The sequence below is a fragment of the Spermophilus citellus genome, assembly GCF_964194105.1.
Source record: "Spermophilus citellus genome assembly, chromosome: 8".
Classification (NCBI taxonomy): domain Eukaryota; kingdom Metazoa; phylum Chordata; class Mammalia; order Rodentia; family Sciuridae; genus Spermophilus; species Spermophilus citellus.
In genome coordinates this window covers 4,568,339-4,595,741 of record NC_138189.1, presented here as the reverse complement: position 1 = coordinate 4,595,741, position 27,403 = coordinate 4,568,339, and the positions used below count along the sequence as shown (strand labels likewise).

Here is a 27,403-nt window from a genome sequence, read left to right as displayed (position 1 = left end):
TCCTCATTGTCCTTGTCCCTAGTGTCGAGAGTTCATAGCAATGGCCTTGACATACGTACTACCTCATCCAGTGTGCTGGACACCGTGGTTTCTTTAAGGTGGGAATTTTGATTTTTCAGGTCTAGAAAACTTTTCTCTAATCATTTCCCTTCCCCTCTTTTCTCCTCGCCTCCCTGAGCCCCTCCTCTTGGTATGTTGAGACCTCAGAGAGATTATTTTTCTCTGAGACTCTCTTTGACTTTTAAAATTCTACTTCCTGAGAAATTGTCTCAACTCTCCCTTCCAACCTCTGTGGAAATCTTTGTTTCTGCAATGACACTTCTAATTTCATGGCTTATGTTCTTTGACGTTTCCTGTCTGTGTGGCCTACATATCTTCTTGGTGCAGTTTGTGTGTGTGTGTGTGTGTGTGCACACGTGTGCTCCTGGGGTTGAACCCAGGGGCGCTGGACCACTGAACTACATTCCCGGCACACCATGGTCTTAAAATTAAATTTTAAAAGATTTTTCATTTTGAGATAGAGTGTCCTGAAGTTGCCCAGGCTGGCCTTAAACGTGCAACCCTCCTGCCTCAGCCTCCGGTCACTGGGATCACAGATGTGCACCACTGAGCCTGGCTATTACAGCATATTTTCAAGAACGTCTTTGTTACTACATGCACCTGAAGGTTCCTTGGCTTGGGGTGTTTTCCCTCCTCTCTTGCCTAGCAGCTGCCCTGCCCCCGGCTGCCTCCTTGGCTGACTGCACAAAGCCCTCACAGCAGCTGCTGAGGCCACAAGTGGTGGAGGTGTCCCCACAGGTGCACTTCCTAGCCAGTCTTCAGATGGTGTCCTGATGGCTGACCATGGCTGTCTTTCTGTCTGCAAGCCATTCCCTGCTGCTTGCTTTAGAAGCCTCAAGGCTGTCCCCCCTCTGTTCTCTGCCCTGTGGCTCCTGCGTTTTATCCCTTACTGCCATTTTGCTGGCCCTCGGGAGTGGCTGGTGGTAAAAGGGTGTGTTAAACCTGGGCCTCCCACAGGGGCCACTCCTCCAAATAGACTCTGCTGGGCAGCTGGTCCTCAAGGACCCGCAGCACCAGGCCTGGGCCAGGCACTGGACTCGGTGGAGGGAGAAGCGTGGTCCCCTGAGGCCCCCCACAGGGAACAGGGGGCTATGATGGGGGGTGGGAGGCAGGGCTGAGGGGCCAGGAGGAGATGGGGCTCAGGCTCAGCTCAGAAGGTTCATGGGGGGTAAAGGGCACGGTTAGCTCTGGGAGCAAGGGCTGGGACTGTGGCGGGAACATCCATTTCAGCACTTTCCCTTTCAGGTGTCCCTGCGTGCTGATGACCTCTGCACGGCCTTGGCCTCGCCGAGATCTGCAGCTGTGAACGGGGGTGGCAGGGTGCAGGGGGTGGTAAGGCACCTAGGTGTATGGATCCCTAGGGTGTTGTGACAAATGACCACAAGCTCAGTGGCTTAACAGAGCACACATTTATTGTTGTACAGTCGGGAGGTCAGAGGTGCCATGTGGGCCTCCCTGGGCTAATGCCAAGTGGGCTGGTCTCCTGCAGGCTCAGAGTCCACACCCGCCTCTTCCCGCTTCCAGAGGCTGCCGAGGTCCATGCCTGCCCCCCATCTTCAGAGCCATGGTGGTGCTGCCACGTCACACTGCCCCGCCCCCTTCTCCTTTGTTACCTCCCCTTCCCACCCACCAGTGTGAGTCTCCAGTGTCAAGGGTGAGGAGACGGCTCACCTGGGTAACCTAGCTCTCCATCTTCACCTCGGAGCCTCGGTGCTTCCGCAGGGGGCCAGAGTGGACGCTCCTTCACTGTTGGCTAAGGGTGGCTTTGGTGGGGCTGAGGACATGACATGTCATCATGCCCAGCTTCCACCGTGTGCCCAGGCTTTCGCCATCCTGGTTTAACCCCGATCCCACCACTTACAGTTCTATGAGCTGAGGCATAAACTATTTAATCCCCTCGGCCTCAGTCTCTCCATATGTGAAATGGGCATAACCATAGTACTGCCACCACGCCCTGCACAGGGGTCTGCACAAGGGATAATGCTCTCATGTATGGGCTGAGTCACACCCAGCCCCGTGGAACCAGGGCCAGTGAGGGAACTAGTCGTCCAGCTGCTGAGAAGGTGTTGTGCCCTCTGTTTACATGTGTGGATCAGAGAGGTTAGCCACTGCCCCCCAGCCGGGAAGTGACCTTCTCCCTCATGCCATCCTGGGGGCTGTGTGGTCAAGGGGGAGCTTATCCAAGGTAGATGCTGCCAGCAAACCCACAGAGGGCTCCTGTCCTTGTCCTGCTAGGTCTGGATATGACACCTCTAGAAAGTGCAGGTGAGGCCTAGGCTGGGGTGACAGATGCACAGCAGGTCCCCACATGTGCTCCTGTCTACCAGCAATCAAAAGAGATGAGGCTGGGCCTCTGGCTTCCTGAGTGAAGGCCCCTGTGGCCTCTCTCCAACCAGCTGGCCATGCCCGGGGACCCAGAAGCCCATGCGTATACTGCTGCTGGGGAGCACTGGAGGCGGAGCTGGCCAGCAGCCCAAGTGGGATGTGCCCTTGTGTGACTAGCTGTGATCTGCAGCAAGTCCTCGGCCTTGCTGAACCTCAGTTTCTTCGTCGGTACAGTCCTGTGGAGAGCACAGGAGGGTCTGGAAATACACAGGCTATGCACACCTGCTTCCAAACAGAACAAGACACTATCGTTCATCGAGTGCGACGTGCCACACTGTCCAAGTCCTCCTGCCGGCCATCCGCACGCCAGACCCACAAGGTAGGCACTCCGCCAGCTCCAGCTCCTCAGCGATGGCTCCAGGATCAGAGCTCGGGGGCAGCAGGAGGCCCTGGGGCGGCAAAGCCTTGCTGGGCACCAGGCCCTGAGAGGCCCGGGAGTAACCCCACCACTGCCGCCTAAGCACACACGGCATTCTGGGCCTCGTGTTAGATGTAACATTTGTTATTTTATTGGAAAAAGCTGGTATTAACATATTTATAATTTTAGTCAACAGTTGGATAATTTGTGAGACATCGAAGAAAAAAAGAATGCACCTATGCGTCACAGAGTCCAAAATGACCAGGCCCACGCCACCAGCACCACCCATGCCACTACCTACGCCACGTTAGGGCCTCCTCCCCAGAGAGCAGTCAGATGAGGAGAAGATCAAAACGCCCGACAAGGCCACAGTGACCGTGTGACGCCCAGACATTCAAGGAGACCAGGGAGTTTAAACAGGAGGGTGCCCCTTCCCGCGCCTGCCCCCCCTCGCCGCCTCTTGCACACGCTCTGTGAGCCACAGTCTGCTTCAGGCAGGGGCATCTTCCAGGGACACAAAGACAGACTTTTCTTCCAAGATCTTTTTCTGTCTTTCTTTTCTTTTTGGTTTGGTACCCAAAGTTTAAAACCGAACAAGTAAGGACAGAGGAACTGCACTTAAGAACCCCCTTTGAAGATGAAGATCAGGTCAATATTAACCCTGTGGCTGGACAGTGACTGCTAGCTTCAGAGGCAGGCTTCAAGGAAGGAGGCCAAGGTCCCCGAGCTGAGTGCTGGGCTTCGGCGTCCACAGATCACTATACACTCACCACATTCTCGAACCTCTTCACAGGGCAGGAAGGTCACCTGATCCTTTGATTGTTAAACTGAATTAGGATAAATATGTACATATAATACTGTCCAGGCTGCCTGGATTTTGGAGTGACATATAAACAAACATTCTTCATTCACATTGTTAAAAAAAAAAAAAAAGGAAAGACCAATGGACCCATTTCTGTGTGTGAATGACATGGTTGGAAGTGAGAGGACATGCGCTTTGTGCTTTCACACACACACAAGGTTTCCGTAATGCACTGAGACCCCAGCGGAGTCTGTTTCCTGGGTTGTAGTCCAAGTCGTAAGGGATGCAGCTGGGTTCGGCCAGCTCCCGCTGCTCCCTGCTTTCTCAATGGAGATGCCCAGCCACGTGGTCCTGCCGAATTCCACGGGAGGACACTGCAGGTCAGGGCTCTGGTCTTGGCAGAGCAGGGTTTACATCCTCTGAGTGTCCTCTGGGACTGTGTGTGATCCTCAAAGAAAATATCCTAATGGTCACGACATGCATGGTCCTGTCTTTGGGAGGAGGAGCAGGTACGTCCCAGGTGGAGCCCAGAGTCCGTGGAGGAACAGCTCACAACCTCGCCACCCAGAGAGAGCAGCCACCAGCTTCTCCATCTTCCCTGTCACACAGATGCCTACTCTCCTCTTCATAAGATGGAGAGGTGTCCCCTTCCAGAACCTTCCATCAGAATGGTGGCCCATAAAGAGCCTGTGAGAAGACCCAGAGGGATCCCTGACCCTGCCACTGGTGGGTGCCTGCCTTGGGCAACTTGCCTGTCTGCACAGAGCCTCGGTGTCCCCAAGTACAAAAGAGGACGGTACTGCTCACCTTTATCCCTACCCACAGCCCCTCGCAGCAGGGCACTCGGAAGCAGTTCTGCTTGTGGAGGAAGTGAACAGATACCCACCTCGTGCTCGAGAGAGAGGAATAATACAGTCCACAGGCTGCAGCCAGCGTCTGTTCAGGCAAAACGTCCGGGAGTGTGGAGGGAAGAGGTGGAGGTGCCGCAGCTCAGGCCAGGTGCACCTCTGGCTTGTGCCACTCCCAGAAGCAACAGCCGCTCTGCTGGGCAGAGGCAGATGATGAGGAGAGGGTGCCAGGCCCACGCTTCGTCTCAGGAAACCGGACCAGCTGGCCTGGGCTAACGACCATTCAGAGTCCAGAGCCAGAGCCTGCATCTGCAAAGTCTCAGCAGGAATTCGCCACCTGAGACCCAGGTGGGACCGTCTGAGATGGGAAAGCTGCTCCATTCACAGTCCAAAGAGCCTGACGTCCCCAGAGCCAGATCAGGGACCAGCTCCTGCTCCTCCTGGAAGGACCTGCGGGCATGAAAAATTAACCCAGACACATGAAAAGTCCTAAAAATGTGGAAAGACCGCAGGCCGAGGCAGGAAGCTTCCTGAATGAAGGGACCCTGAACTGAGACTTGGCAGTCACGCCCATTTTACCACCTGTGGCCCTGAGTCCTTTCTTCTCTTAAATGGTCATCGTCATGACACTAGGGAAACTAGGCCCAAGTCACCCGTGTCCCCCATGGCCACCTCTGGAGTTGACCTCCCTCCTGCACTGCTGCTGAAGGTCGGGGACAATCTGCAAGAGTCGGGCTGGGACAGCCAGGGCCTTGCGTGCTAGTGCATGTCGGAGTTGACCTTGTCCTGGAAGATGTAGAGATTGTTGGTGGCCGCAATGGCGATGATGTTCTCGGCTGGGTGCCAGGCCGTGTGCAGGATCTTCTTGGTGAAGTCCAGGCTGTCCACGCTGATGTCGTCCCGCCGCCGCTTGCCACCCACGCACACGCGCCTCGGCTTGAGAACGGCCCTGGGCTTGCTGCTCTCCCTCGAGGCCTCCAGGGTCACGTCCCGCTTGGTGTTGCGGTCAAACATGCGGAAGAAGTTGTTGTAAGCCCCCGTCATGATGACACTGCGGGACAAGAGGGGTCAGCGGTGGGGGGGAGCGAGCACCCCACCGTGGCCAGCGTCCCCAGAAAGAGCCACCCTGCCTCCCGTCACCTTTCCCTAGGTCTCCTCTGCGCCCTTACCTCTCAGCTGCTAATCCTATGCAGACTTTGGGGCAGGGGCCGAGACCCCAACATACCAGAAACCTCCTCTGGGCATTTCCCTGGGTGCAGGCCAGGCAGCCCTAAAACTGCAGAGGGGAGGACACTGAGGTGGCCAGGCCAGGCACTCAGCTGGGCAAGGCCTCTGGACCTCCCACCCGCCTCCTCAGGCCCAGGCACCCTGCTCCCAGGAGCCATAGCTGTAGAGTGGCTGCAGCAGGCTCAGTGCCTCAGTGTCTCCAGCTCCCTGATGAGGGCCTGCGCTCTCCACGTTCCCCTGTCCTCTCCCCTCTCCTAACTAGGACTTCTGCCTGCGGAGGGAACTGCTAAGAGTACACACAGAGTAAGACCCCGGAGGGGGAGAGTGCGCAGGCCTGGGCCCAGGGGAGGCCAGAGCAGCTGTGTGTGGGGAGGTACTGGAGAGGAGGAGGGGCCTCCAAGAGCAACGAGGGGGTGCAGAGGTGTGGCCTGCACCCCAGGGAGGCGCTGGCCCCGAGGGGCTCTCTCCTCTTGGAGGCCGAGCTGTGCTTCTGAGGCAAGCTCCTCCCAAGCACCGTGCGGGGACAGGATGGGCGTCCCGTGGGGCTCAGGAACCTGGCTCATGGCCCTGGATGAAGGTGTACCCAGGCTGCAGGGGACACATCTCTCTTATCAAGGCTTCCTTCTCATGGGAGGACTGTGCCACAGTGGAGGCCTTGCCTGTCACCTCCCTTCCACCCAGCTGGCTCTGAGGGACAAGGTGGGCAGTGAGCCACAGGAGGCTCCTCTGTGGGTGTCCCTGGGACACCCAGGCCCACCTGGTGAGGGTTCACTCAGGGTCTCAATGAGAGCATATGCCAGTGGTGACCAGAGGAGTCTGAGGAACAAGCACTTATGGATAGTTCTGGAAGGTTCCAAGGGTACCACAGGGGAAGTGCAGTGCTCTGGGACTGGTAGGTTTAGGGTTTCGTCACCTGTGACCTGCAGGCCTGTGGCAAGAGGAGAGGGACTCACCAGGGAGAGAAGTGGGGGAGGAAGATAGGGAGGAAGAAAAGGAGAGAGGGGCAGAGAGAGAAAGGGAGAGGGAGGGACAGGCAGATTAAGGGTCATTTCATGCCTTACTGGGACCTCAGAAGGTGGCTGTGTCTGTGTCACTCTGGAAGAGGGGTGGGGGCTGTGAGGGCGATGGAAGGGGGGCTGTTGGGGGTTGTCATCCCAGCCGGGAGGAGGAAGCCATCGTAGGGAGGAAGGGCAGAGGGGAGGCAGGGAGGCAGACGTGGGCAGGACAAACGAGAGGTCCCCAGGATGCGGCCAGCCTGGGGAGCCCTGCTGCACTTCTCCAGGGAGACGAGGCTTGTCCGAGCCTTGCAACCAGAGATGCTCCAAGAGGACAGGCTGCAGGGGGCTTCAGGGACAGGAGTGTGTTGGGGCTGTCACAGAGGGCAGCAGGATTCTCCCACGGGTGACCAGGGAGAACGCAGGCCTGCCAACTGTGTGCACAGTTGCAGATGAGCCACCCGGCCAGGCGTCACAAGACAGCCATGGACGGCCAGGCTTTATTAGTGTCACTTTCCAGGTGGGCAGACTCAGGGGCCCAGCGACGTAACCAGGCACTCTCCAGAGGAAGCCACCGTGTGCCTTGCTGGAATGGGTGGGTCACTGCAGGGCTGTCACCCAACACACAATGTGGCATCAGCAGCTCCTCACTGCCCCTCTGTCCAGTGGGGGCTCAGCTTCCCATTAGCCAGGGAGCACGGCTGCGGGCCGCAGGCTTGATTTTGCCTCATTGTGCAAGAATGGGGTCCTGGGGCAGCACAGCTTCTCCCTGAGCCCCCGAAGTCCCAAAGGGCAGCATGGGATCCCAGCCACAGGCAGGACAATCTCAGAGGTGGCCCGGTGCCTCTGTGCCCCAGAAATGCGACAGCCCTTGGCTGAATGAGGGCTGCACTCGGACTAAACCCTAGCCCACCCCACCTCGGGGCTCCGTCTAGTCCTGGTCAGGAGGCCAAGAGGACAAAGGCCATGGGAAAGCCCGTGTAGGTGGCAGGACAGGAGAGGAACACCCAGGGGGCTACGGGGGGCATGGGAGGACCCCAGGGCTTCCTGCAGGAAGCCAGGAGGAGCCACCCAGGAGCAGAGCACTCAGGGCGGGTTCATGGGGGCGGGAGCAGGAAGCAGGGAGGGTGGGGACCACCAGGGCCGAGACAGCTGGCCTGAAAGGTGCACCCCACAGGAAGTGCTGGGTGGAGGACAGGACAGCTGAGCCCCAGAGGCCACGCACCAGCCACTGGAGCTCAGCACTTCTGGCTCTGGGTGCAGACGTCGCCAGGTCACAAGCGCCCCCTGGTGCCCGTGTGGAGGAAGGACATACCTAGTAGCTCAGCACCAAGTCCCTCTCCTGAGATTCTCACTGCACCTCCCAGTGTTCACCAGGGAGTCCCCAAGTGTGGGAGGGCCACAGGACAGGAGGGTCTGAGCACTCCCATCTCCTCGGGGGTGGGGTCAATCCACTGGCCAGAGAGGGTCCTGGGGGGCCATCCTGGCTTTCTAGGCGTCCTTCAATGGACCCCCTGTGACCACCGGGCTGGCCACTGCACATAGCTCTGGTCAGAGGCCCTGCAGGCAGCTCTGCCCCAGGACATCAGCAGGCCCAGGGGCTCCTGTTACCACTGGCTCCGCCCACCTGGGGCCAGGCCTGCCTCCTTGTGGCTTCCTCCTAACCCTGGTCCAGTCGCTGTCCCCCCCCTCTTCCCAGCCCTGTGTCCAAAGCCACAGCAGGTCACAGCCCAGCCCCTTGCAGGACTACAGCAGCATGGCAGCCCTCAGAAGCTCAGGGGGCCGACTGCCCAGTAGAGGTGTGTGGCAGGGGATAAGCTGCCATGTCCCTGGACCCTGCCCCTTCTCCCCACTGCATGGATGGATAATGGAAGGCCTGCTCAGGGCTGCGGCCAATGGTGGCCACAATAATGGTGGGAGCAGGGGCCAGGTGGACCAATGGCCACTGCTGTAGAGAAGTGAGGCCGTCTTGGGGCCCATAGGTGTGGACAGATGACAGTGACCAGGTGCCACACGCTTCTGCCTCATGGAGAAAAGGCACTAGGGTTCAGCCATCACGCTTGATGGCCCCAGGGTGTGGCCTCGCACCGACACCTTCACTCAGCAAGGCGTGTCCACCCCGGACGGTTGTCCCAGTTGCCCCAGTCGCCCGCTGAGCTCCTGCAGGTCGAGAACACTCCTGCCACATGCAGGGCAGCCAAGGCTGGGCTCACCTGTCACTGCCGTTCCAGGCACATTCAAACTTGTCGAAGATGCAGTCATTCTCGTACAGGGAACAGAGCTTGCTCCGAAGGTAATCATGGACCTGGTGAGAGGAGGGCCAGGTGAGAGCAGGGACAGGGACGACATCACAGGAACTGGCCGCTCCTGGGCTGCCCTCCCCAGACTCCTTGTGGTGGAGAGAAAGAGCCCTGTTTGCAAGGTGCTGCAGGTGGCCCAAAGGACCCTGCTCTCCATGAAGCCTGGCACATGGTTAGTCATGTGCTGGGTCCCCAGCCGGTCTGAGACCCACAAGAGACTCCGCACCCCCCTCTCAAAGCGCCTGAAATCAAGGCATGTGCTTCACGGGTCTGCACTGACCACAGGATCATGAAAGGCATGGTTTGTCCCTGTCCCATTCTGAGGCCTCTGCTATTTCTAGAGGGACACAGAAGAGCCTATCCCTGCCCAGGGTGTGCAGTGGGGGTGGAGTGGGGGCCACAGTACCTCACCCTTGGCCAAATAAGGGGCCGTCACCAGGAGATGCTCCATGGGCACTGGCCTCCAGGGGCACTGCTCACATGGCCCAGCTCAGCCTCGGAGTGGCCTGTCTTCTGAGCTCTGTGCCCCTTCCCAGTCCCCACCCCTGTGCCTAACAAGACACGCCCCTCCCAGGCCTCCGGGAGGGAGCGGGGTGTGGGTCACTGAGTCAGGGTTGCCTCCCTCACACCCCAGCCCCTTAGAACTCGGGCTTCCCTTTCTGCAGGAGGGCTGACAACACCCTCTTCACAGGGGCATAAAGAACGGAGGTGATCCCATGTGTGGCAGGTGTGACACCCCATGCACTCATCCCAGGTGACGCCATGAGGATCCAGCTGGGCTTCTGGTGGGTGTTTTCTGGCCACATCTGCATGACCAAATCCTGCTCATGCCTCCAGGTCTAGTACAAATGCCTCCTCTTCCAGGAAGCCTGCCCCCCTAGCTCCACGTGCAAGTCTAGCACCCCGTGAAGCTGGCCGCCCACCCGCAGGGTCTGCGTGGACCGTGGGAGGAAGGACACACACGCACACCCTTCCCAGGGAGGCGCCGGCTCTCACCCTGCACCCAGCCCACAGCCCTGTGCTGAGGCCTAGAGGCGTGCCCACTCCATGCCCGCTCCCCGTCCCCTGCCCGCTCCGGCTGCTCCCAGGGGAGGGCAGCGCTCGCCTCACTTAGCAAGAGGACTGCAGATGCTGGAGGAGGGGTGCACCCTGCACCCCGCATTAGACCCAGCCTGGAGTCCATCTTCATTTTCACCATCTCCTCCTCAAAACCGAGGCCCCAGGTGCAGGGACATTTCCTGTGGGACCCCACCTGTGGAGTGGCCCGAGGTCTTCAGGCAGTGGCACCCACCTGGTAGGTCTCTATGGGCCTCGCCTCCATGTTCAGGTCCCAGACTTTGACCGTGAGGTAATCCCGGGTGAGCATGTAGCGGCCGCTGTGGCTGAACTTCACGTCTGACACCGAGGAGATGATTTCCGAGAAGAAGGAGCGGTTGCTGGGGTCCTCGGGTTCCTCAAAGACTGCAGAGAGAGTTGGTCACTGTCACTGGAGTGCCCAGCCCATGGGTCAGAGGGCCAGGAGACTGTTTCCACCCTGGGCCCAGCTGTCTGTCTGTAGGTCATTTGTTCATTCGTCAGACCTACAACCAAACATAACTAGGCACTGGCCCAGCTATCATCCAGCAGAGGAAGAACCGGCACCTAAAAGGGCTCATTTGTGGCAACAGTGACACATTTATTCTGTGTCAGATTCTGTGAAGTCTTCCCTTATATTATTTCATCTAATCCCTGAATAAAAGTATCAAATTGATACCCTGATTATCCCCCATTTTATAGCCAAGAAAACCAAGGCAGACACTGGAAACCACGCCCGGGGGTCAGAGCTGGGGAAAGGGGTGACTCTGAACCCAGATCTGCTCTCCAGTGCTGCCCTCTGCTGCCTCCTACTGGTGACGTCCAGCACCGGATCACAAGGGTGGCCTGACAGGATCCTGCCCTAGGCTGGGCACTGCTGTGGCTTCAGAGGCCTCTCCCCACCTTGAGGGAGACCAAGGGTCGCTCGCCCATGATGCCTGCTGGCCCCTGCTGTGCGTCAGTTGGTCTCCCCATCTCCTCCACACGGCAGGAGCCTCGTCTCCAGACAGCCAACCCCAGACCCTCCAGCCTGCCTCCACCCAACCCATGGCTCCAGCAGGCTTGTGAGGTGAAGACGTGACCCTCTCCTCCTGTGCCAGCCACCATGCTCTGAGCACTGCCTCTCTGCCCCGTGCTAACAGGCTAAGCCCCCAACTGGTCCCCAGTTTCCAACCTCACCCCTAGTCTGTTCTCCACTTGGCCACCAGGGGGAGCCTGCCGAACACTCGGGCACTCTGTGGCTCTGTCCCTTCAGAATAAGGGATGCTCTCCCCGTGGCCTGTGAAGTCTGTCCATGTGGGCCTTCCTCCACCCGTGCCCCTGGCCTCCCCTCCCACGGGCCCACTTCTCTGCCTCACCAGCCTCAGCATCCAGCTGCAGGGCCTGAGCACTGGCTGCTCCCTTTTGGGGCAGCTGGGCCTGACTCTGCCCCCAGACTGCTGGGGGGACTGGCCGTCTGGCTTTTCTGCTCCATGTGCAGGGTCAGGGATGCGCCTTGGGAGCCCCCATGCAGCCCCCGCCAGGTGAGCCTGGCTCACCCACAATTCCCCTGAGTTTTCAGCCTTCAGCATTTCTGGGGAGACAGAAGGAGCTGCGGCTGGTGACAGGAGACAGGGCTCCACCTGGGCTCCACCTGACTGTGTGACCTGGGCCAATGTCCTAACTTCCTGATGCCTTAACGTGGTAGGCAACAGCAGCCTCTAAAGATGTCTGTTCTCTGCTCCTGGGAGCCGGTGCACATGGAGAAAGGATCTGAAGGGGGGGAATCCTGGATCTCCACCAAGTGACGACACAGGGACCTCTGAGAGGGAGGCAGGAAGCTCTTGGCAGAGGAAGAGAGGGAGGAGAGACAGAGCGCAGAGCGACCCGCGAGGAGGGTGAGGGGAGCCACGGGATGGGGAAGGCAAGGCCCCTGGAGACTGGGGACGGACTCCACCGGAGGCCCTAGGAACCTGTGCCGCCCGCCTCCAACTCCCTGAGCTCCAGAGCTGTGTTGTTTCAAGCCACAGAGGAAGAGCAGCCTCCCAGGCTCTTGTGGCAGCAGCGGAGGTGGGATGCTCCCCAGCTCCATCTGTGAGATGCACCACCCTGCCCTCCTCCGGGCAGCTCTGGGACTTGATGGACGCCCACCCAGAGCAGCGCATGCTGTGCCCCAAGCTCTCAGCAACATGAGCTGGGGTTCTCCTTGTGCCCAGCACCAGCTGGGCATGCGGTCTGGTCCCACCAAGGGTCTGGACTGCCACCCGCCCATTCTGAGGAGCGTCTGCTCCAGGCCCGCCCCGTCCCTTCCGCAGCTAAGCTGTCAAATGCAGAAATAACTGTCTATTCTGAGGACTCACAGAGGGTTGTTTCCATGGCTACCCTGTCACATCGCCTAGCAGACAAAAGACCCTGGTTTCTAGTGCAGAGAGAAGCTGGAGCCATGTACCAAGCACCCTCCCACCTTGATGTGGAGGGTCTAGGAAGCTACTGTGCTTCTCGGACCTTCGGTTTCCTCATCTGTCCATCGCGGAAATAAACATCCACATGTGGTCTAGGACTCGGGTCACAGTGTGAATGAAAATCGCAGGTTTGTCCTGCTAGGAAGTGATGACATGAGCATGCCTCCCTGAGGGCTCGCTCCCACGCTGAGTTTTGAGCAGTAAGTGGACAGACAGATACAAGTGGGAGTCAGGAACTAGTCCATCTCCAGGTCTAAAAAAGTTAGCTAAAGTAACAATCGTTTGTGTTCTGATCAGAAACAGCCACCACCACCTGCCAATCAGGAATCAGCTGCCTGCTTAGTTCCCTGCCTCAGGACCACGCATGGCCTGGTCACAGCAGGCAGCGGGGCGACATCCAGCCCTCACCCCGAATTTACGGCAAACTAAACGAAACAAGGAGAGCCAGCCGAGATGGCGTCCAGAGCAGGAACCAGCCTGTCACCAGATCTGAAGAGAAAGCTCCCGGGGCTGAGGCTGTGGCCAGAGGTAGAGGCTGCCTGGCATGCCCAGGCCCTGGTCCATCCCGGCACGAAAAGAGAGAGAGCGAGCTATTCCATATGCAAGCTATTGAGTTTGAGAATAAAAAATCCTGGAAAATTTTAAAATACAGAATTAACTGTAATAGAAAATCTGCATAAACCACATAAACCACTAATCAAAAGGAAATAGACCTATTTTAAAAAAAATTATTCTCAAAAAAGACATGAGAGCCAGCCAGGTGCAGCGGCCCACACCTGTAATCCCAGTGGCTCCAGAGGCTGCGGCAGGAGGATCGAGAGTTCAAAGCCAGCCTCACCAACGTGAACTGCTAAGCAACTCAGTGAGACCCTGTCTCTGAATAAAATACAACACAGGGCTGGAGATGGGGCTCAGTGGTCATGGGCCCCTGAGTTCAATCCCTGGATAGGCTCATACGTGAGCTTCACAAAGACGCCAGGGGCAGGTTTACTCTACCAAGTTCCAGAAAGAGGAAGACAGAGCTACCCAGCTCGCTGTAGGAAATCAACTAACCTTAACAAAACTGGGCAAAGAATAGGGAAAGAAAATTAAAGGCCAACTTCACCTAGGAGCATGCACAGAGGCCTACGTGAAACCATCGATGCACACATGGCCACCTGTCCACAGGCCAGGGAGGGGCCTGGACACCAGGATGCTTCCAGGAAGTCATGGGCAGCCAGAAAACAGGCCACAGGGATGTCTCCGGAGGCACCTGGCCACATGTCACCAGGCACCATGCCAAACAATGTTCCGGAAGACCCAACATCACTCCCTGAACACCTCGACTTTGGAACCTAGTGCATTATGGGGAGGGGTCTGCCAGGGCCCCAAAACAATGCTCCCTGCAGTGCTGGAGGATGGGGCGAGAACGAAAATTGAATTGAGTCATGGAAAATAAAGCTCCGTGCCTCCTACTCTCAGGTTTGCCTGTGACTCAGACAAGGCTGGCTCACCACCAGGAGCGCAGCGGTCACGTGGCTGGAATCCATGCTTCTAGCCCAGCTCAGGAAGCACACAGGTGCTCCCGCACACCCGGGGGACCAGGGTGACACGGGCTGCAGAAGCCTAGGGGCTCTGATTTCTACCCCCCCCCCAACGACAATGGAGCAGCACGGCACCAAGAGTCTCTGTGCCCCTCTGTGTCCCCTTCCCACCCATGTTTGCTGATTCAAGGTTTGAACCTGTTAAACACAAACAGAGAGAAAAACAGGAACAGCGTGTCAGCTGCTCTCGGTGGCCAGCGGCCTGTCCTGGCCCCGTCTTTTCCGGGGCTCCCTTGCTTCCCTCTTTGGCCAAGCGCTCATTGCTCTTTTGTCCCCCACTGAACCTCCTCACAGGAGCATTTCCACGTCATTTAAAAATCCTCTAAAACAATATCGGAACAAGGGACCGAGCAGTGCTCCATGATGCAGGCGTCGACGTCACCGAGTCGCCCTTTGCTGTCCTGGACACGGGGTGTCTCAGCTCCTGTCCTGTAGGAAGGATGAGCCCCGGAGCCTCGGTTTCCCTCCATGGGGTTCTGAGGGAGTCAGGGCCTGGACCCGTCCATTCCCGTCTTACTCTGTACCCTCTGAGCCAGCCCTGCCCAGGTGACACCCGACCTGTGGCAAGGAGGCCGTGTCACACTCCGACCTGCACGCAGAAGAGAATGAACTTGTGTTGCGCTAAGCTGCTCCCTGTGGTTGTCCCCTGTGGCAGAGCAGGGGACAGCTCCATTCTGGGCCTGGTTGTGGGCCAGCACTGCCCACACTCCTCAGGTGGCCTCTGGCCTCCCCTCTGTCCTGTCCACATGCTGATACCTCAAAGGCCTAGGCCTCTCCCTGGCCTCCAGGCCTCCACGTCTGGCTGCCTGCTGGACCGGGCTCCCGGGAGCCTCGTGTGCAGATGTCCCACTCACAGGTGGCCTGCCACCTCTCCAGGCCAACCCCCCCTCACCACTGCTTGAGCCTGGGAGTCCCAGGCCTGGCGCAGCCCACCTCACTTGGAGCACACTTGACCTCTCACCTTTGGCCTGACCTGCGGGCGGTGGCCTGAGCCACCTGCCCCTGCTCTACTCTGATTGGCCTCCTGCCCTCCTTCCCGCACTCCCTCTGGCCCCCTGCCTCTGCCCCGCACAGCCCTGCTCTGGACCACCTTCTCCCCACTCCCGCGGCTCACTCCCGGGGGTCTGTCTTGCCATACCCTCGCTGGTTTCTGTCGCTGAACTTGACACTGTGGCCTAGGTACGTGTTCACTGTCTCCCCAACTCAGACGCAAGCCCCTGGCGGCATGGAGCGTGGGCAGGCCTGGAGGACAGTGGTGGTGGCCAGGAGCAAGGGACAGAGCTCAGGGAGGGAGAGGGGACAGGAGGCTTCAGCGCCTGAGCCTGAGTCCCCAGGGCGGGAACAGGATCCATGATGACTGCCCATGACACATGCACCCAGGGGAGAGTGTCACCCACTCTTCACCAGCCACCGACTGGCCTCACTCACTCAGGAGGTGTCTCTTTCCAGACACTGTTAATAGGCACTGGGGATGGATGGGGAGGTGGACCAGAGGGACACGGCCCCTGCTCTCCCAGCAGGGGTGCAGCCTGCGACTCCACAGGAAGGGAGCCTGATCCTGCCCACAGGGGCCTCTGGAGACCATGTGGCAACTGGGGCCACAGCCAGCACCAGGCAGCCCAGCCATGCTCAGCTGAGCCGTGCTCAGTTCTGGGGGCCAGGCTCAGCCGAGTGTTCAGAAGGTGGGCCGTGGTGGCTGTCTTGCTGAGGGCTTGTTCCCCTGGGCCTCCAGGGCACCCTCTGGGGGGCTCCAGGATGAACGGGCCACACATTCCACACCCAGAGGGGCTCGGGCTGCAGGGGACGAGAGAGCAGCCCCCAGGGAGCTCTGCGAGGGAGGAGGATGCGGCCTGGGATGGGCAGAGCAGGGTGGCGTCAGGGGAGGGCCCCCGAGGAGGTGACATTAGAGCAGCACCTCCTTCACCTCTGTGTCTCCTGGCCCTGGCCCTAGAGTCCCAGATCCTGGAAGCTGGGCGGCTCCTGGGCAGCAGGACCAGCAGAACAGCCCGGCCCACGCCGGCCGCCCCCAGCTCCAGGACAGGCCGTGCAGCTCGCCCCCCCCCCCCCCCCCCCCGCCTCTGCAGGGCCTGGGATGGCACTTACGCTTGGAGTGCTTGTCACACAGGGCCGCCGCCCGCATGTCGCAGAGCCGCAGGGAGCCCTTGCTGCTGCTGTAGACGAAGAGGTTGCAGTGGTGGGGGTGGAACTCCGAGGCCGTGATCACCTCCGTGAGGTCCTCCATGTTGGCCGGCTTGATGTCCACGATGTCTGGGGGCAAGGTCAAGGAAGGCCAGCAACGGCACCCTGGCTGCTCCCCTTTCCCTGCCCCCAAGGCCCCCAGAACCAGGCTGTGCACCTCTGTTCCCAGGACCCCTGGACAACACCGTAGCAGAGAGGCCCCTGAGCCACAGAGCTGCGTGGGGCAGTGCCTGCTGCCCCCTTTTCATGCGGTGTCCACTGACCTTGCAAAGCTGGACCCACTGCCTCCCTCCCACCCTGAGTCCTCTCCCCAGTGGCTCCCAGCCCCTATCAGTGTTGAGCAGAAGGAGATTTTGTTGTGCACCTACTACATACTCATCAGGAATGCTCTTGGTGAAGGATTCAACATCTCTGTCACTCTAAATCTGTCTGAAACCAAGCCTGTGAGCCTCTGTCCCCTCCCCCAGCTCCTTTCCCCTCTGCCCATGGCATCGGGGTCTCCTGTGGGGAAAGGGCCTCCTTCCTTTCTGGGCCAGCTCCAACTTGTGCCTATGTGCAGGCTGGGGAGTCGCAGGCCCCAAAGCCTGGGTCTCTCAGTGGCCCAGGACAGTGGCTGTCACAGCCAGAGCACCTGGGGAGAATCTTGCTCTTGCAAAGGATGCTGGGCGCAGTGGACACTGTAAGGCAGCTCTGTGAGCAGGCTTGGTCGCCACGGGCACAACACGGTCATGGCCAGGACCCAGGAGCCCTCTGAGCAGGGCCCTGGAGCCAATGGGCAGTGCTTCCCTCTGAAGCCAAAGCCAGTGCCTCTGGGCAGCATGGTGTCCTACAGACCGTGGGCATCCCACTGGGTCGGGGCCACCAGGTCCCTGAACCCACAGGTCCTGCTGCCTCCCTCTTCATGGAAGCCATTGAGTATGTGACAGAGCTAATGAATGAGAAGGGTGCCATCCCTGCTGAATTTCATTTAGTCACCCCAGGATGGGCCTGACAGTGGGCTCCTGGTCAGGGAGGTGCCATGGCAGAAGCCCCAGGGCCCAGCAAGGGCAGCCTCCACACGCCCGCACGACCACGCGTGTGTAAGCCACAGCAACCACCTGGACGGCTCTAGCTTTGGGCAACCAGGTCAGAAGCCAGAGGCCCTGGGCTGGGCATCAGGGCCTGTCTCCAGAGCAGGGAGACCTCTGCCCTGCAGCCTGTCTCCATGTCTGCAGAACGAGGGGGTGGGCGTGAGCAGGGAACGCCCTTTCTTTTAGAGGATGGCCCCTGGCTCCTCCTCAGCTCCTGAGCGGCTGTGTGAACCCACCTGTGGGACCCTGCTGTCCAAGGCCCGCCTCAGGATGGGCCTCCCTTGGGGAGGGGCATAATCAGGTGCATTGAGAGCCCCTCCGCTTTCCCGCCTGGTTCTGCTCCAGCTGTCCGGGGGGCTCTAGCTAACTCCCCATCACTCTTTGGCAGCTGAGAATCATATTCCCTACAAGAAAAGTTGTGGGGCACAGGAAGATTCAGGAGAGAGGAGTAGGTCACACAGACAGGACGAGGACAGTGGGTAAAGTCCCCTCCTCGACTGAGCAATTATTTTCTCCAGAGCCCTGGGCTGAGGATGGCCCCCCAAAAGGTGTCCATAACCCCCAGAGAGTGTGAGAGTCATCTTATTTGGAAAGGGGGTCTTTGCAGATGTAATTCAAGATCTCGAGATGAGATCACCTTGAATTACCCAGGTGGGCCCTAAATCCAACACGAACATCCTCATGAGACACAGAGGACAGTCACTAGAGGGGGATGCCCTGCCAAGATGAGCCAGGGTCCAGTGATGCAGCTCCAAGGAGCTTGGAGAGATGAGGATGGGTGTCCCATGTAGCCCTGGAGGGTGGGTGCACCCCCTGCCCTCAGGATGAGGTCTCGTCACCCTGAGGTTGGTGGATGTGTGGATGCCCTGGCTGTTCAGCCCAGCCTGTGGACCCTAAGCTGCAGCTAAGAGAATCAATGAAGCTCAGAAATGGGGTGCACTCCACCCAAGAGTGAAGTTCCTGGCTCTCCCGCAAGGACACGGGGCGCCTGGTCACACGGCCTTCTACGGGTTTTCAGAGACCTTTATAGAAGCCCTCTGTCTTCTGCTGTCAGGAGCTCTGCATTATCAGAAGACCCAGCCAGGGTCACACCAGCATGGAGGGCATCATGAGGGCTGGTGACCTGTGGGAGAGGGGTCCCCCATCCCTGGCTCTCAGTCCTCTAGCCTTGGCACTCTCTCCACTCCACGGGTGAATCTGCCAACAGTCAGTGGGGCGAGGCCGTGAGATGGGGAAAGGTTCCCGGTTGGTTCTGGTGAAGAGCTAGGTGAGAATGGTGAGGACGTCACCCATGCAGGCCAGGGCAGTGCGGCCATTCCAGTCACGCCCAGTGGGCCTCGGCAAGGATGCCAGGAGGGCTAGCCTGAGACACAGCGAGCGAATGCCACCCACTGGAGTAGAGAAGCTGGCCTTCTCTGCAGGAAGGGCTGCCCTCTCCCATCCACTCAGCAGGAGACGGAGGTGCTAGGTGGGCAGCACCATGCCCAGCACCACATGTGAGGCAGAGGCAGGGCTAGCCGGGCCAGGCTGGCCTGGAGCAGGCACAGGTCCGCCCCGTGGCAGCCTCCCCTGTGGTCGGTGCCCCAGGGCCCTGATGCTGGGTCTCGCTGGACTGGCTGGGGCCCTCAGCAAGGCAGGACCGAGTGCAGACAGATGTTGGACGGGAGGGAATCTGTGGCCTCTGGCTCCACTGATCAAGGGAGCAACGCGTGGCCATCCAGGTGCCTTGGCAGGAACCTGCTCTGCCGCCGCAGAAGCAGCACGCAAGGCCTGCTTTCCGCACCAGAGACTGTTACCATGGCAACCAAGCAGCTGCAGGGAGGGAAGGAGCATCCTGCCCAGGACCAGGCCACAGAAAGCCTCCCCTGCTGGCCTATCAGGGACACTGGGAGCGCAGGAGACAGTCCTGGGAAAACTGCTTTCCTCAGAAAATCTCCAAAAGATGGCCTGGCCTCAAACGTGCACTGAGCACTCAGGCCACCTCACATCCACCCTGCCGGGCTCCCGCTGCCACAGCAAAATGCCACAGACAGCGGCTTGGACAGCAGACGCTTGGCTCTCCTAGTCAAGGAGCCCAGAAGCTCAAGATCAAGGTGCCAGCAGGGCTGGTCCTCCCAAGGCCCGTCTCCTGGGCATAAGGGTGCCCATCTCCCTGCACTGTGCTCTCACATCCCGGTGCCCGTGTGTCCCGATTTCTTGTTTTTAGAAGGACACCAGCAGTACTGGGGAGGGCCCACTCCACCCCATGGTCTGACCTTCACCCAGTCACTCCCTAAAGGCCTAGTCCCCAAACAGTCTCATCCTAAGGTCCTGGGCTGCGATTGGTGTTTGCCTGGTGTGTAACAGCCTCGGAGTCAGAGTCCAGACACCACCTAACAGCTGTGCGGCCTCTCAGAAGCCCAGCCTCTCTGCACGGGCCTCTTGTCCCTGGGCGGGGTGACAATGGCTCTGCAGGGCTGTAATGAGGTCTCATGAGATGACAAACATGGGAAGGTTTGCACTTGGCTAAAGTTAAACCAGAATCGCGACTCAGAGTCCTTCACTCTCTCTGGGGACAAACAGAAACAAAACAAAACAAAAACTAAGTGAAGTCGCAAAGGATAGATACTCCAGCCCTGGAGGACCAGGGTGGGTGCAGAGCTGGACCCCTGGGTTCTAAGAGCTGGGAGGGCAAGCCCACACTGGGCCCAGCAGGCCTCTGTCCAGAGGAGAGAAGAGGGTGATGGGGGGAATCTGGGCAAGGGGGCAGCTTAGCAGAGGCCCAGGGTGAGGGAGGATGGGGTACAAGGTGGCCCTGAAGCAAGGCTGGGGGTGGCAGGATCCATCACAAGAGCAACAGGCTGGGCTCTGGCCTGGGGTCACAGGGACTTCAGTGGGAAGCCTGAGATACTCCGAGGCCTGTCAGGAGGGATGGGACTCAGGACAGGGCCACTGGTCCCTTCTACCAAGTGCTCGCCCTCAGCCACATGCTTCACAAAGCCTCTCCTCTGTCCTGGGTGGCACATTCTCCTTAGGAGCCAAAGCAGGAGCCAGGAGACACTGCCCCAGCTGTGGAGGTGGACGGGCAGCTGGAGGGACCTGGGGCCCTGAGAGGCCTTGGCAGGCGCCCACCTCTCTGAGCTCAGCTCCACCTCTGCCAAGTGGGGGGGAAGGTCACACCCCTCTGACTCGCTGTCAGAGGTCACTGGATGGAGCTGCACGAGCTGTGCTCAGCCTCTGAGTCACCCCAGTGGCCGCCATGGGGTGATGTCATTGTGAAGGAGAGGCCAAGTGGCATGACAGCTGGGTGCTAGGGCTCCACGTGTAGGCAGCCCGGGGCGAGCCCCTGCCATCTCCCTGCAGTGACTCGGGGCAGGTCTCCTAACCTGTGTGCTCAGCCATAGAGTTGCTGGGAGATTGCCTAAGGCACCAGGTGCCCTGTGTTCAGAACACCAGTGCTCAGGGCTGACAGAGGGCGGGTCAGGGGGTCAGCACCACGGACAGCGGCACCAAGCGGAAGCCCTGGGCCTGCTCACGGCCCCAGCACAGTGTGCCATCATGGTGTGCCATCAGCTGCCTTTCTGGGAAGAAGGGAGGCAGGTTCTGTCGTGTTTGCCGACATGGGTAGAGGACACTATCGCTATGGCCCAGCCCATACCAAAGCTGGACACACGGGGAGGAGGGGGACCACCGCTCCTGCAAGCAGGCAGGGGCCAGGTCGGCTGAGAGACAATTTCAGGTGCCAGTCCAACCACACCCCAAACAAGGGGACATGGGCCCAGTGGGGAGGTAGCCTTCCAGGCCACCTGGCGGCAGATTCAGCAAGGCTGAGTCCAGGGGCCAGGGGCAGGTGGGACTGAGCCAGGGAGTGGGCCAGCACCGGGGGCCTCTGAGCTGGAGGAAGGGGCAGAGCTCAGTCAACGCTGCTAAAAGTCTCTGGAGGGCTCCCCACAGTGAGCTCTGACTCGCAGTTTTTAACTGCCACCCCTGTCACTGCTGTAGGGGACATGGGAAGCACAGCTAATGACAGCACCGATGCCGGCTTCAATAAGCACCAGGCTACTAGAGAGACTCATGGGCCACATCCCAACACCCGGTCCAGGACAGCAGCAACAGGGGGTTGTCTTCTCACATTCTGGGCTCAGGGGTCCATGTGGACGGTCAGACCACGGAGGCATCACAAAGAGGGGCTGAGGCTGAACCTCAGTGGGTCCTAAACTGAGAAGAGAGGCCACTAGGTCCAGCCAAGGTGAGGGCCAGCAGTGGCCTGGACTCAGTCAGAGGGAGAGGCAGCTGGGCTCTGCAGCACTCCAAAGCCAGGGCAACAGCCTCACCAGGTCTTGCCTAGTTCAGGGTCTGTCTTCCTATTCAACTATAAACCCCTCGAGGGCAGTACTGGGGGCCCCACTCAAAAGACGTCTTTGTGCAAGTCATGAAAAGATACCTTTTCTATACAGATTTTTTTTTAAATTTTCTTCCCTAGATGCCTGGCTTGGATTTCTGTCCTCACTCACCACCTCCTTTTTTGCAGTAGACAACCTATAGTACTTGAAAGCCTTGGCAGAAGCCCTGCTTGTATCCCTAGCACCTAGTACAGTACCCAGAAAGGAGCAGCAGAGCTGGAACAAGCACCCGGGGTGCAGATGCATGGCCTCTGCTTCATACCATCAGCTCTCCTATCCAACAGCGGTGGAGAGAGCCCTTCTGAATGGGTGCGCCGTGGCTGCCTTTTCTTCCTGGCACTGTGGGCAGGATGAAAAGGTGCCCACAAGGGACCCGACAGTGCGTTGCAGACTGGTGAGGGCCATTCTGCCCTCACGACCCCTGGCAGGCATCCCACATTAGATGGAGAACATCAAGGCCCTGGCTGAGTGGCTGGCCAGGTGAGGGAGCAGAGGGGGAAGGTTGGCGCTCCGGCATCCTTGACCCAGCACAGGGCCTGGCACAGTGGGAGGGTCCTTCCTTTGTTCCTTGCGCAGAAAGATGGTGAAGCCTGCAGACCTGTGTGCACTGACCGGGGTCCTGAACCTCCCACCGCTCAGCTCCCTGCCCGGCTGTGGGAACCCGCTCCATGAATGAGAATCAGAAATCTGTTCCCATCGGAGGCTGGCGCAGCGCCCCTTCCAGTGTGAAGAATTGCTCAGGGGAGAAAAAATCAATTGAACTGTCTTTAAAATCCTCCGGGTGCTAAAAATAAAGCAGAGGTCCTCAGCTGCGGCCTCCTGGACCATTTGTTACCTCTGAGGTGCATCGAAGTGTAGAAGAATTGCCCAGTGCTGTCAGCTCTCAAGACATTGGTAAAGGATGCAAGGGGCTGTTTCAACAGAGGCTGAGCTGACACCCTGACCACCAGAGACGAGGAGGCTTTACGAGGACCGGCCTTAAATATGGAAGGGCTACTGTTCAGGGGGGAAACACCCCAGCAGGTTGCCGGCCTGGTCAGTTACCAGGCCCCTTGTGTGAATGAGTGCTCCACCCCTCACATGTATCCTCAGGAGAGGGAAAGTTCCCCACGTTGCCTTGTGGAAGTTGATGGTCCAGGAGGGCCAGCAGTGGGCCTGAGCCCGGGCCTGCCAGGCCCCAGGGCCCAGGCTGCTCCTCGGGCTCTCAGTGCCTGGGTCTGGGCCCCCTGGACCTCACATTGATGAGCAGGTGGTGATGTCCTTAGGTTCTGTGGGGATGGTGAGCTTCTCACCCCAAGTCCAGCCTGACCACCTACAGCCATGCAGAAGCACCTACTGTGTGCAGCCCCACAGGAGTGCAGGGATTGTGCTCACCTGGGCTCCTGATCCCAACCTTCTGCCGGAAATTGGGGAGGCGGTCATATCCCCAGAAAACCCAGTGCAGCTGGAGAGAGGCCAGGAGCCTGGCCAGCATGAGAGGGCACATGGCGAGGACAGGCAGACGATGGCAGAGTGACAGGGTTGGGAGCAGATGCTTGGAGCAAGTGGGAGTCAGCTGGGCTCTGAGAGGGAGATGGGCTGGTCAGGGGGTCAGCAGTACACAGCCCACGCTGACCAGAAGAGGAGAGAGGGCAAGTCTGATGTGCCAGAATGCGAAAGGCAAGGCCATAGGCCTGGTCACCAGAGAGCTGGCCGTGGCTGAGGGTGCCCAGGGCCCCTCATGGCTGTGCAGGTGGACAGGCTGCCATGGCCTGGGGTGGGGATGAAAAGGCTTGGCACATTTTCCACCTCGAGGGGGAAGAGACAGGGAGCTTTCATGTGAGCTTTGGTGCCAGCTGGGCCATGTGTGCGCCAGGCAGCAGGGGAGGTGGGGAGGGGGACTGTTTGGACACGAGGAGATGGGGACGAACAGGGAACTTCCAGGGGACCACGAGGACGGCACAGAGCCCTCAGGACAAGCAGGCTCCCGGGCAATGGTTGCAGGAACAGGCCCCTGGTGCAGTCCGGGCCTGCCCTTCACTCTGCCCCAGGCCCCAGCCCTGGCTTCTCTTCTCAGGACCAGTCAGGACTGTCGTCACCCAGCATCCAGAACCCGCCAGGTGGGCTCTGCCCAAGGGCAATCACAGTCCTGGCAGCAGCTTCCAGCTGGGTGCGGTCACCCCTGCCCTCTGGGCTCCTCCCAGGTGCCTCCTCCTCCACAGGACGCGCCGCTCCTCACCACCAGAGACGCAGCAGCACCTGCGACCCAGGCCACGGCACTTTCTCTGCTGAGGGAGGCCGGCCCCCCGTGCGGGGTCTCTCAGCTCTGGGTGCCCGTCACTCCATGGCCAAGCACCAGCTGGTCACGGAAAGGAAACTGTGGCTGCCTGGAGGAGGACTCTGGCCAGGGGAGGCCCCCACGTGTCTCTGCAGACCGCACTCCAGGCCGTCCACACGCCCAGTTCTGCCGGCCAGGCTGCCTGGAGCCCGGCAGTCAGTGTTTTCACCTCCTCTGTTGCTAAGAGCCAGAGCATCTGTATTTTCATCAGCTGACAATTTTCACAAAGTTAGAGGCTACACCAGGTTTTGCAGAGCTATATGGCAGAATATGCAGCCAGGGAGGTCCCCAGGCTCCCAGGGGACCAGTAATCCAACGACACTGCCCCGTTTCATGATCCCTGGCCTGGCTCAGGTTCCAACCACTAATCATCCTTCTTCCCCTGCACCCCACCAGGTCCAGGGCTGCCCTTTCCCTGGGCAAAACCACAACTGACTCACTATGCCCCTCCCCGGCACCCACAGCCAGCAGACAGCATGGCTGGGAAGGTGCTCACTGCTGTGCCAGCTGGGCACATCGGTCACCAGCTCCCACACTGGACACCTCACTAATAGTCCATCACCCGTCCACTCCTGGAGGACAGGATCCTCTCCACCCCCAGCATCAAGCACGGTTCCTGGCACACCGAGGTGCTCAATAAATACCTGCTGGTAGGTGGCATTCCCTGCAGCATGCAGAGAGCACCATCTGTGTGCTCGTAGTGTGGCAGGAGCCCAGGCTGACTGCAGTGCCCAGGAGAACTCCACAGCTCTGCGGAGGATCAACCCTCTCACAACTAACCATTCTAATGTCCTGGGGCCACTTGGGTCCCAAACCTGTGAAGCCTACATTCTTACTGTCTGGGAACCTCACCTGCCCATGGACACGCCCAGTTGTCCCCTCTCCCCTGCATCTCCTTGGCTCCCAGGCTGTGTGTGCAATCCCACCCACCACCACACACAGCCTCACGGCCCCTGCAAACCTCGCTGGTGACGCTCCCCAGCTTCCAGTGTGCCCACAGCTTCTCAGACCTGAAGCCGTGGAGGCAGACAGTGGCTGCGTGTCACAGGTTCACGTGCCGTCACGCTGCACGTCCCCAGGCTCTGAATCCACAGACTCAACCATGTGCCAAGGAAAAAACTCAAAAGAAAGTTGCATCCACTGAACACGGGTTATTTTTCCCGGTCATTGTTCCCTGCATGGCACAGTGTCACGACTCTTTCCACAGCACTGTCAGTGCAAGCAGCCTAGAGACGGTGTGAAGCACACAGCAAGGTGTGCAGAGGCGATATGCAAACACCACGCCACTGTATACCAGGGCCGCTGTATACTCGGCCATTCTGACACCAGCATCCCGGGGCAGGGTTTGGGACCCCATGATGAAGAGGGGGACTTCTGGTCCCTGCTCTCTGTCTCTGCCACTCCAGCACTGCCTCTCTCCTTCCACCAGGAGAACCAGCCACAGGCCCGACATTTATGGAGCGCGGTGCAGCCCCGCGGCCCACAGCTCCTGTGGGTGTTTAGCGGAAGTTGGGAATTATTAAAGCTGAACTGAACTTACAACGTGGCTCCTCAGTTTCCTGGTCACACTGTAGGACTCGACAGGCACAGGTGGTCGCAGCTGGCCCCTGAGTGCAGACAGAGCTCTCCCAGGCGGGGCGAGGAGGGCTCCATCTCTGTTGCTTCAAGTGCAGATGTTATGAATGACTTCACAGCACTGACCCACGTCCTTCCTATTTACGGCATGCGACGAACCACGAATATTTTATTTTCATTTACAACATGAAGCTAATTTCCTCTCAAAAAATAGTTATTTAGGCAAAACTAAAGAAAACTGACTTAAAAGAAAATTAATAAAACTTAGAAAAAAGTGGGAAGAGTAAATGAACAGGCGGCTGCAGACACGGCAGGTACCCAAGGGGCCTGCGAGTGACGCCGGTCAGGAGAGGCATGCCTCACAGCCTGGCCGGCCTGCCCGACTGCTGTGGGGCCACCTCTGCCCTGCTCCCCGTCAAGCCCCTCACCCGCCGGCACTCTGCTGCCTGGAGCCCAGGGAGCTCCCCACAGTCACTCTCCTGCCTCCTCCTTGTGGCCACGGCCGCTGTGCAGACCCAGGTACCAGCAAGGAAGACCCTTTCACTCCTCTCCTGAGCCCGCAGGCCCTCCAGGGAAGGGCTGCACCCCTCCACTCCTCCCGGGGTCCTAGGGCCTAGCAGGGGCCTGGACAGGACAGCCCTGAGAGCCCTGAGAAGCCAACAGCAGAGGGGAGCAGTGCAAAGCCCAATCCCGCCCGGGCTGCAGAGCCTCCGGGAGCAAGGGCATCACCAAGGCCGCACTGCACCCCGGGGATAAGCCCATCCCCCCGAGGCCCACGCCAGGAGGCAGTCGGGGTTCAAGGAGGGTGGCTGCCACTGTCCTGGTCTGCAGTGGGCAGCTCAGGGCAAGGCAGACAGCACTGGGCCAGGCCACGGAGGCTGAGCACAAGTCCAGCTCAGCCCTGGGAGCTGGGGACTTGAGCCGCCCAGGCTCTCCTGAAGCCACGTCCTCACCTGTGAATGGGCTGGTGGTAACATTGCCACTGTCCTCAGCTCTGCCAGGAGCACCCAGTGGTGGAGGGGGCTCTCTGTGAGCTGTGGAGCACTGCCAGGAAGCCCTCTGAGTCTCACCAACCCCATTTGCAAACCTGAAGTGTCTGTATTCAATTCTCCTTAGCATCTTTTCTTTTTCTTTTTAAAAATGTTTTTACCAGTCCATTATAGTGTTGTTTTTTAATAATTGTGGGGTTCATTTTGACATATCCATGAATGCATACAACAAAATGTGCTCCACTTCAACAACTGGTACCTCCCCTTTCCCTCCCCTCCTCCCTCACCTCGAGCCCTTCCTTCTATTAATTCATTATTTTAATGGGCACTTTATAGTTATACATAAGAGTGCAATCCATCCTGCCTCATAGACATGTGCATGGCATCGTTTGGTCAGTTACACTGGGACGTCAGTCAGTAGTTCCAGACTTGGCAGTGGGCAGCGGTTCCTGGTCTTCCAGGACTGACCCCTCCCACACCTAGACACTGGGCTGGGCAGAGATGGAGGCCTCCAGCACCAGGGGGCCATGTGAGTCTAGTCTGGCCAATCAGAGCATGGCATTTACCCTCCCTCAACATTGATTGGTTCAGAGAGAGCCAGGCCCAATCAGAACCAATAGGGTGCCATCTAAGGTGCTCCTGAGAGAGTTTGAGAGCTGGTCTCTTTTCTCCTGGACTTTCACTCTGGCACTCACATGGAGCCTGAGACCAGAGGCAATGAGCAGAGAGCTGCCCCCTAACACTGCTGGAGCCCCCAATCCACCAGTGTGGAAGCTCTTTGTGGTTACATTGGTCAGT

At 59.0% G+C, this 27,403-nt stretch overlaps 1 protein-coding gene across 2 annotated transcripts in view; it reads right to left on the bottom strand.

Annotated features, from left to right (window-relative positions):
• Positions 1 to 4,454: 4,454 nt before the first annotated feature.
• Positions 4,455 to 27,403, bottom strand: part of PPP2R2C (protein phosphatase 2 regulatory subunit Bgamma) — a 97,212-nt gene continuing 74,263 nt past the window's right edge. For both annotated transcript variants that reach the window (XM_081303741.1, XM_081303740.1), the window contains exons 6-9: positions 16,177 to 16,341; positions 10,267 to 10,436; positions 8,889 to 8,980; positions 4,455 to 5,504 (exon numbers count right to left, since the gene is read on the bottom strand). In XM_081303741.1, the coding sequence (XP_081159867.1) occupies positions 5,213 to 5,504; positions 8,889 to 8,980; positions 10,267 to 10,436; positions 16,177 to 16,341 (719 nt within the window). In that variant the 3' untranslated portion in view covers positions 4,455 to 5,212. The remainder of the gene's footprint in view (positions 5,505 to 8,888; positions 8,981 to 10,266; positions 10,437 to 16,176; positions 16,342 to 27,403) is intronic.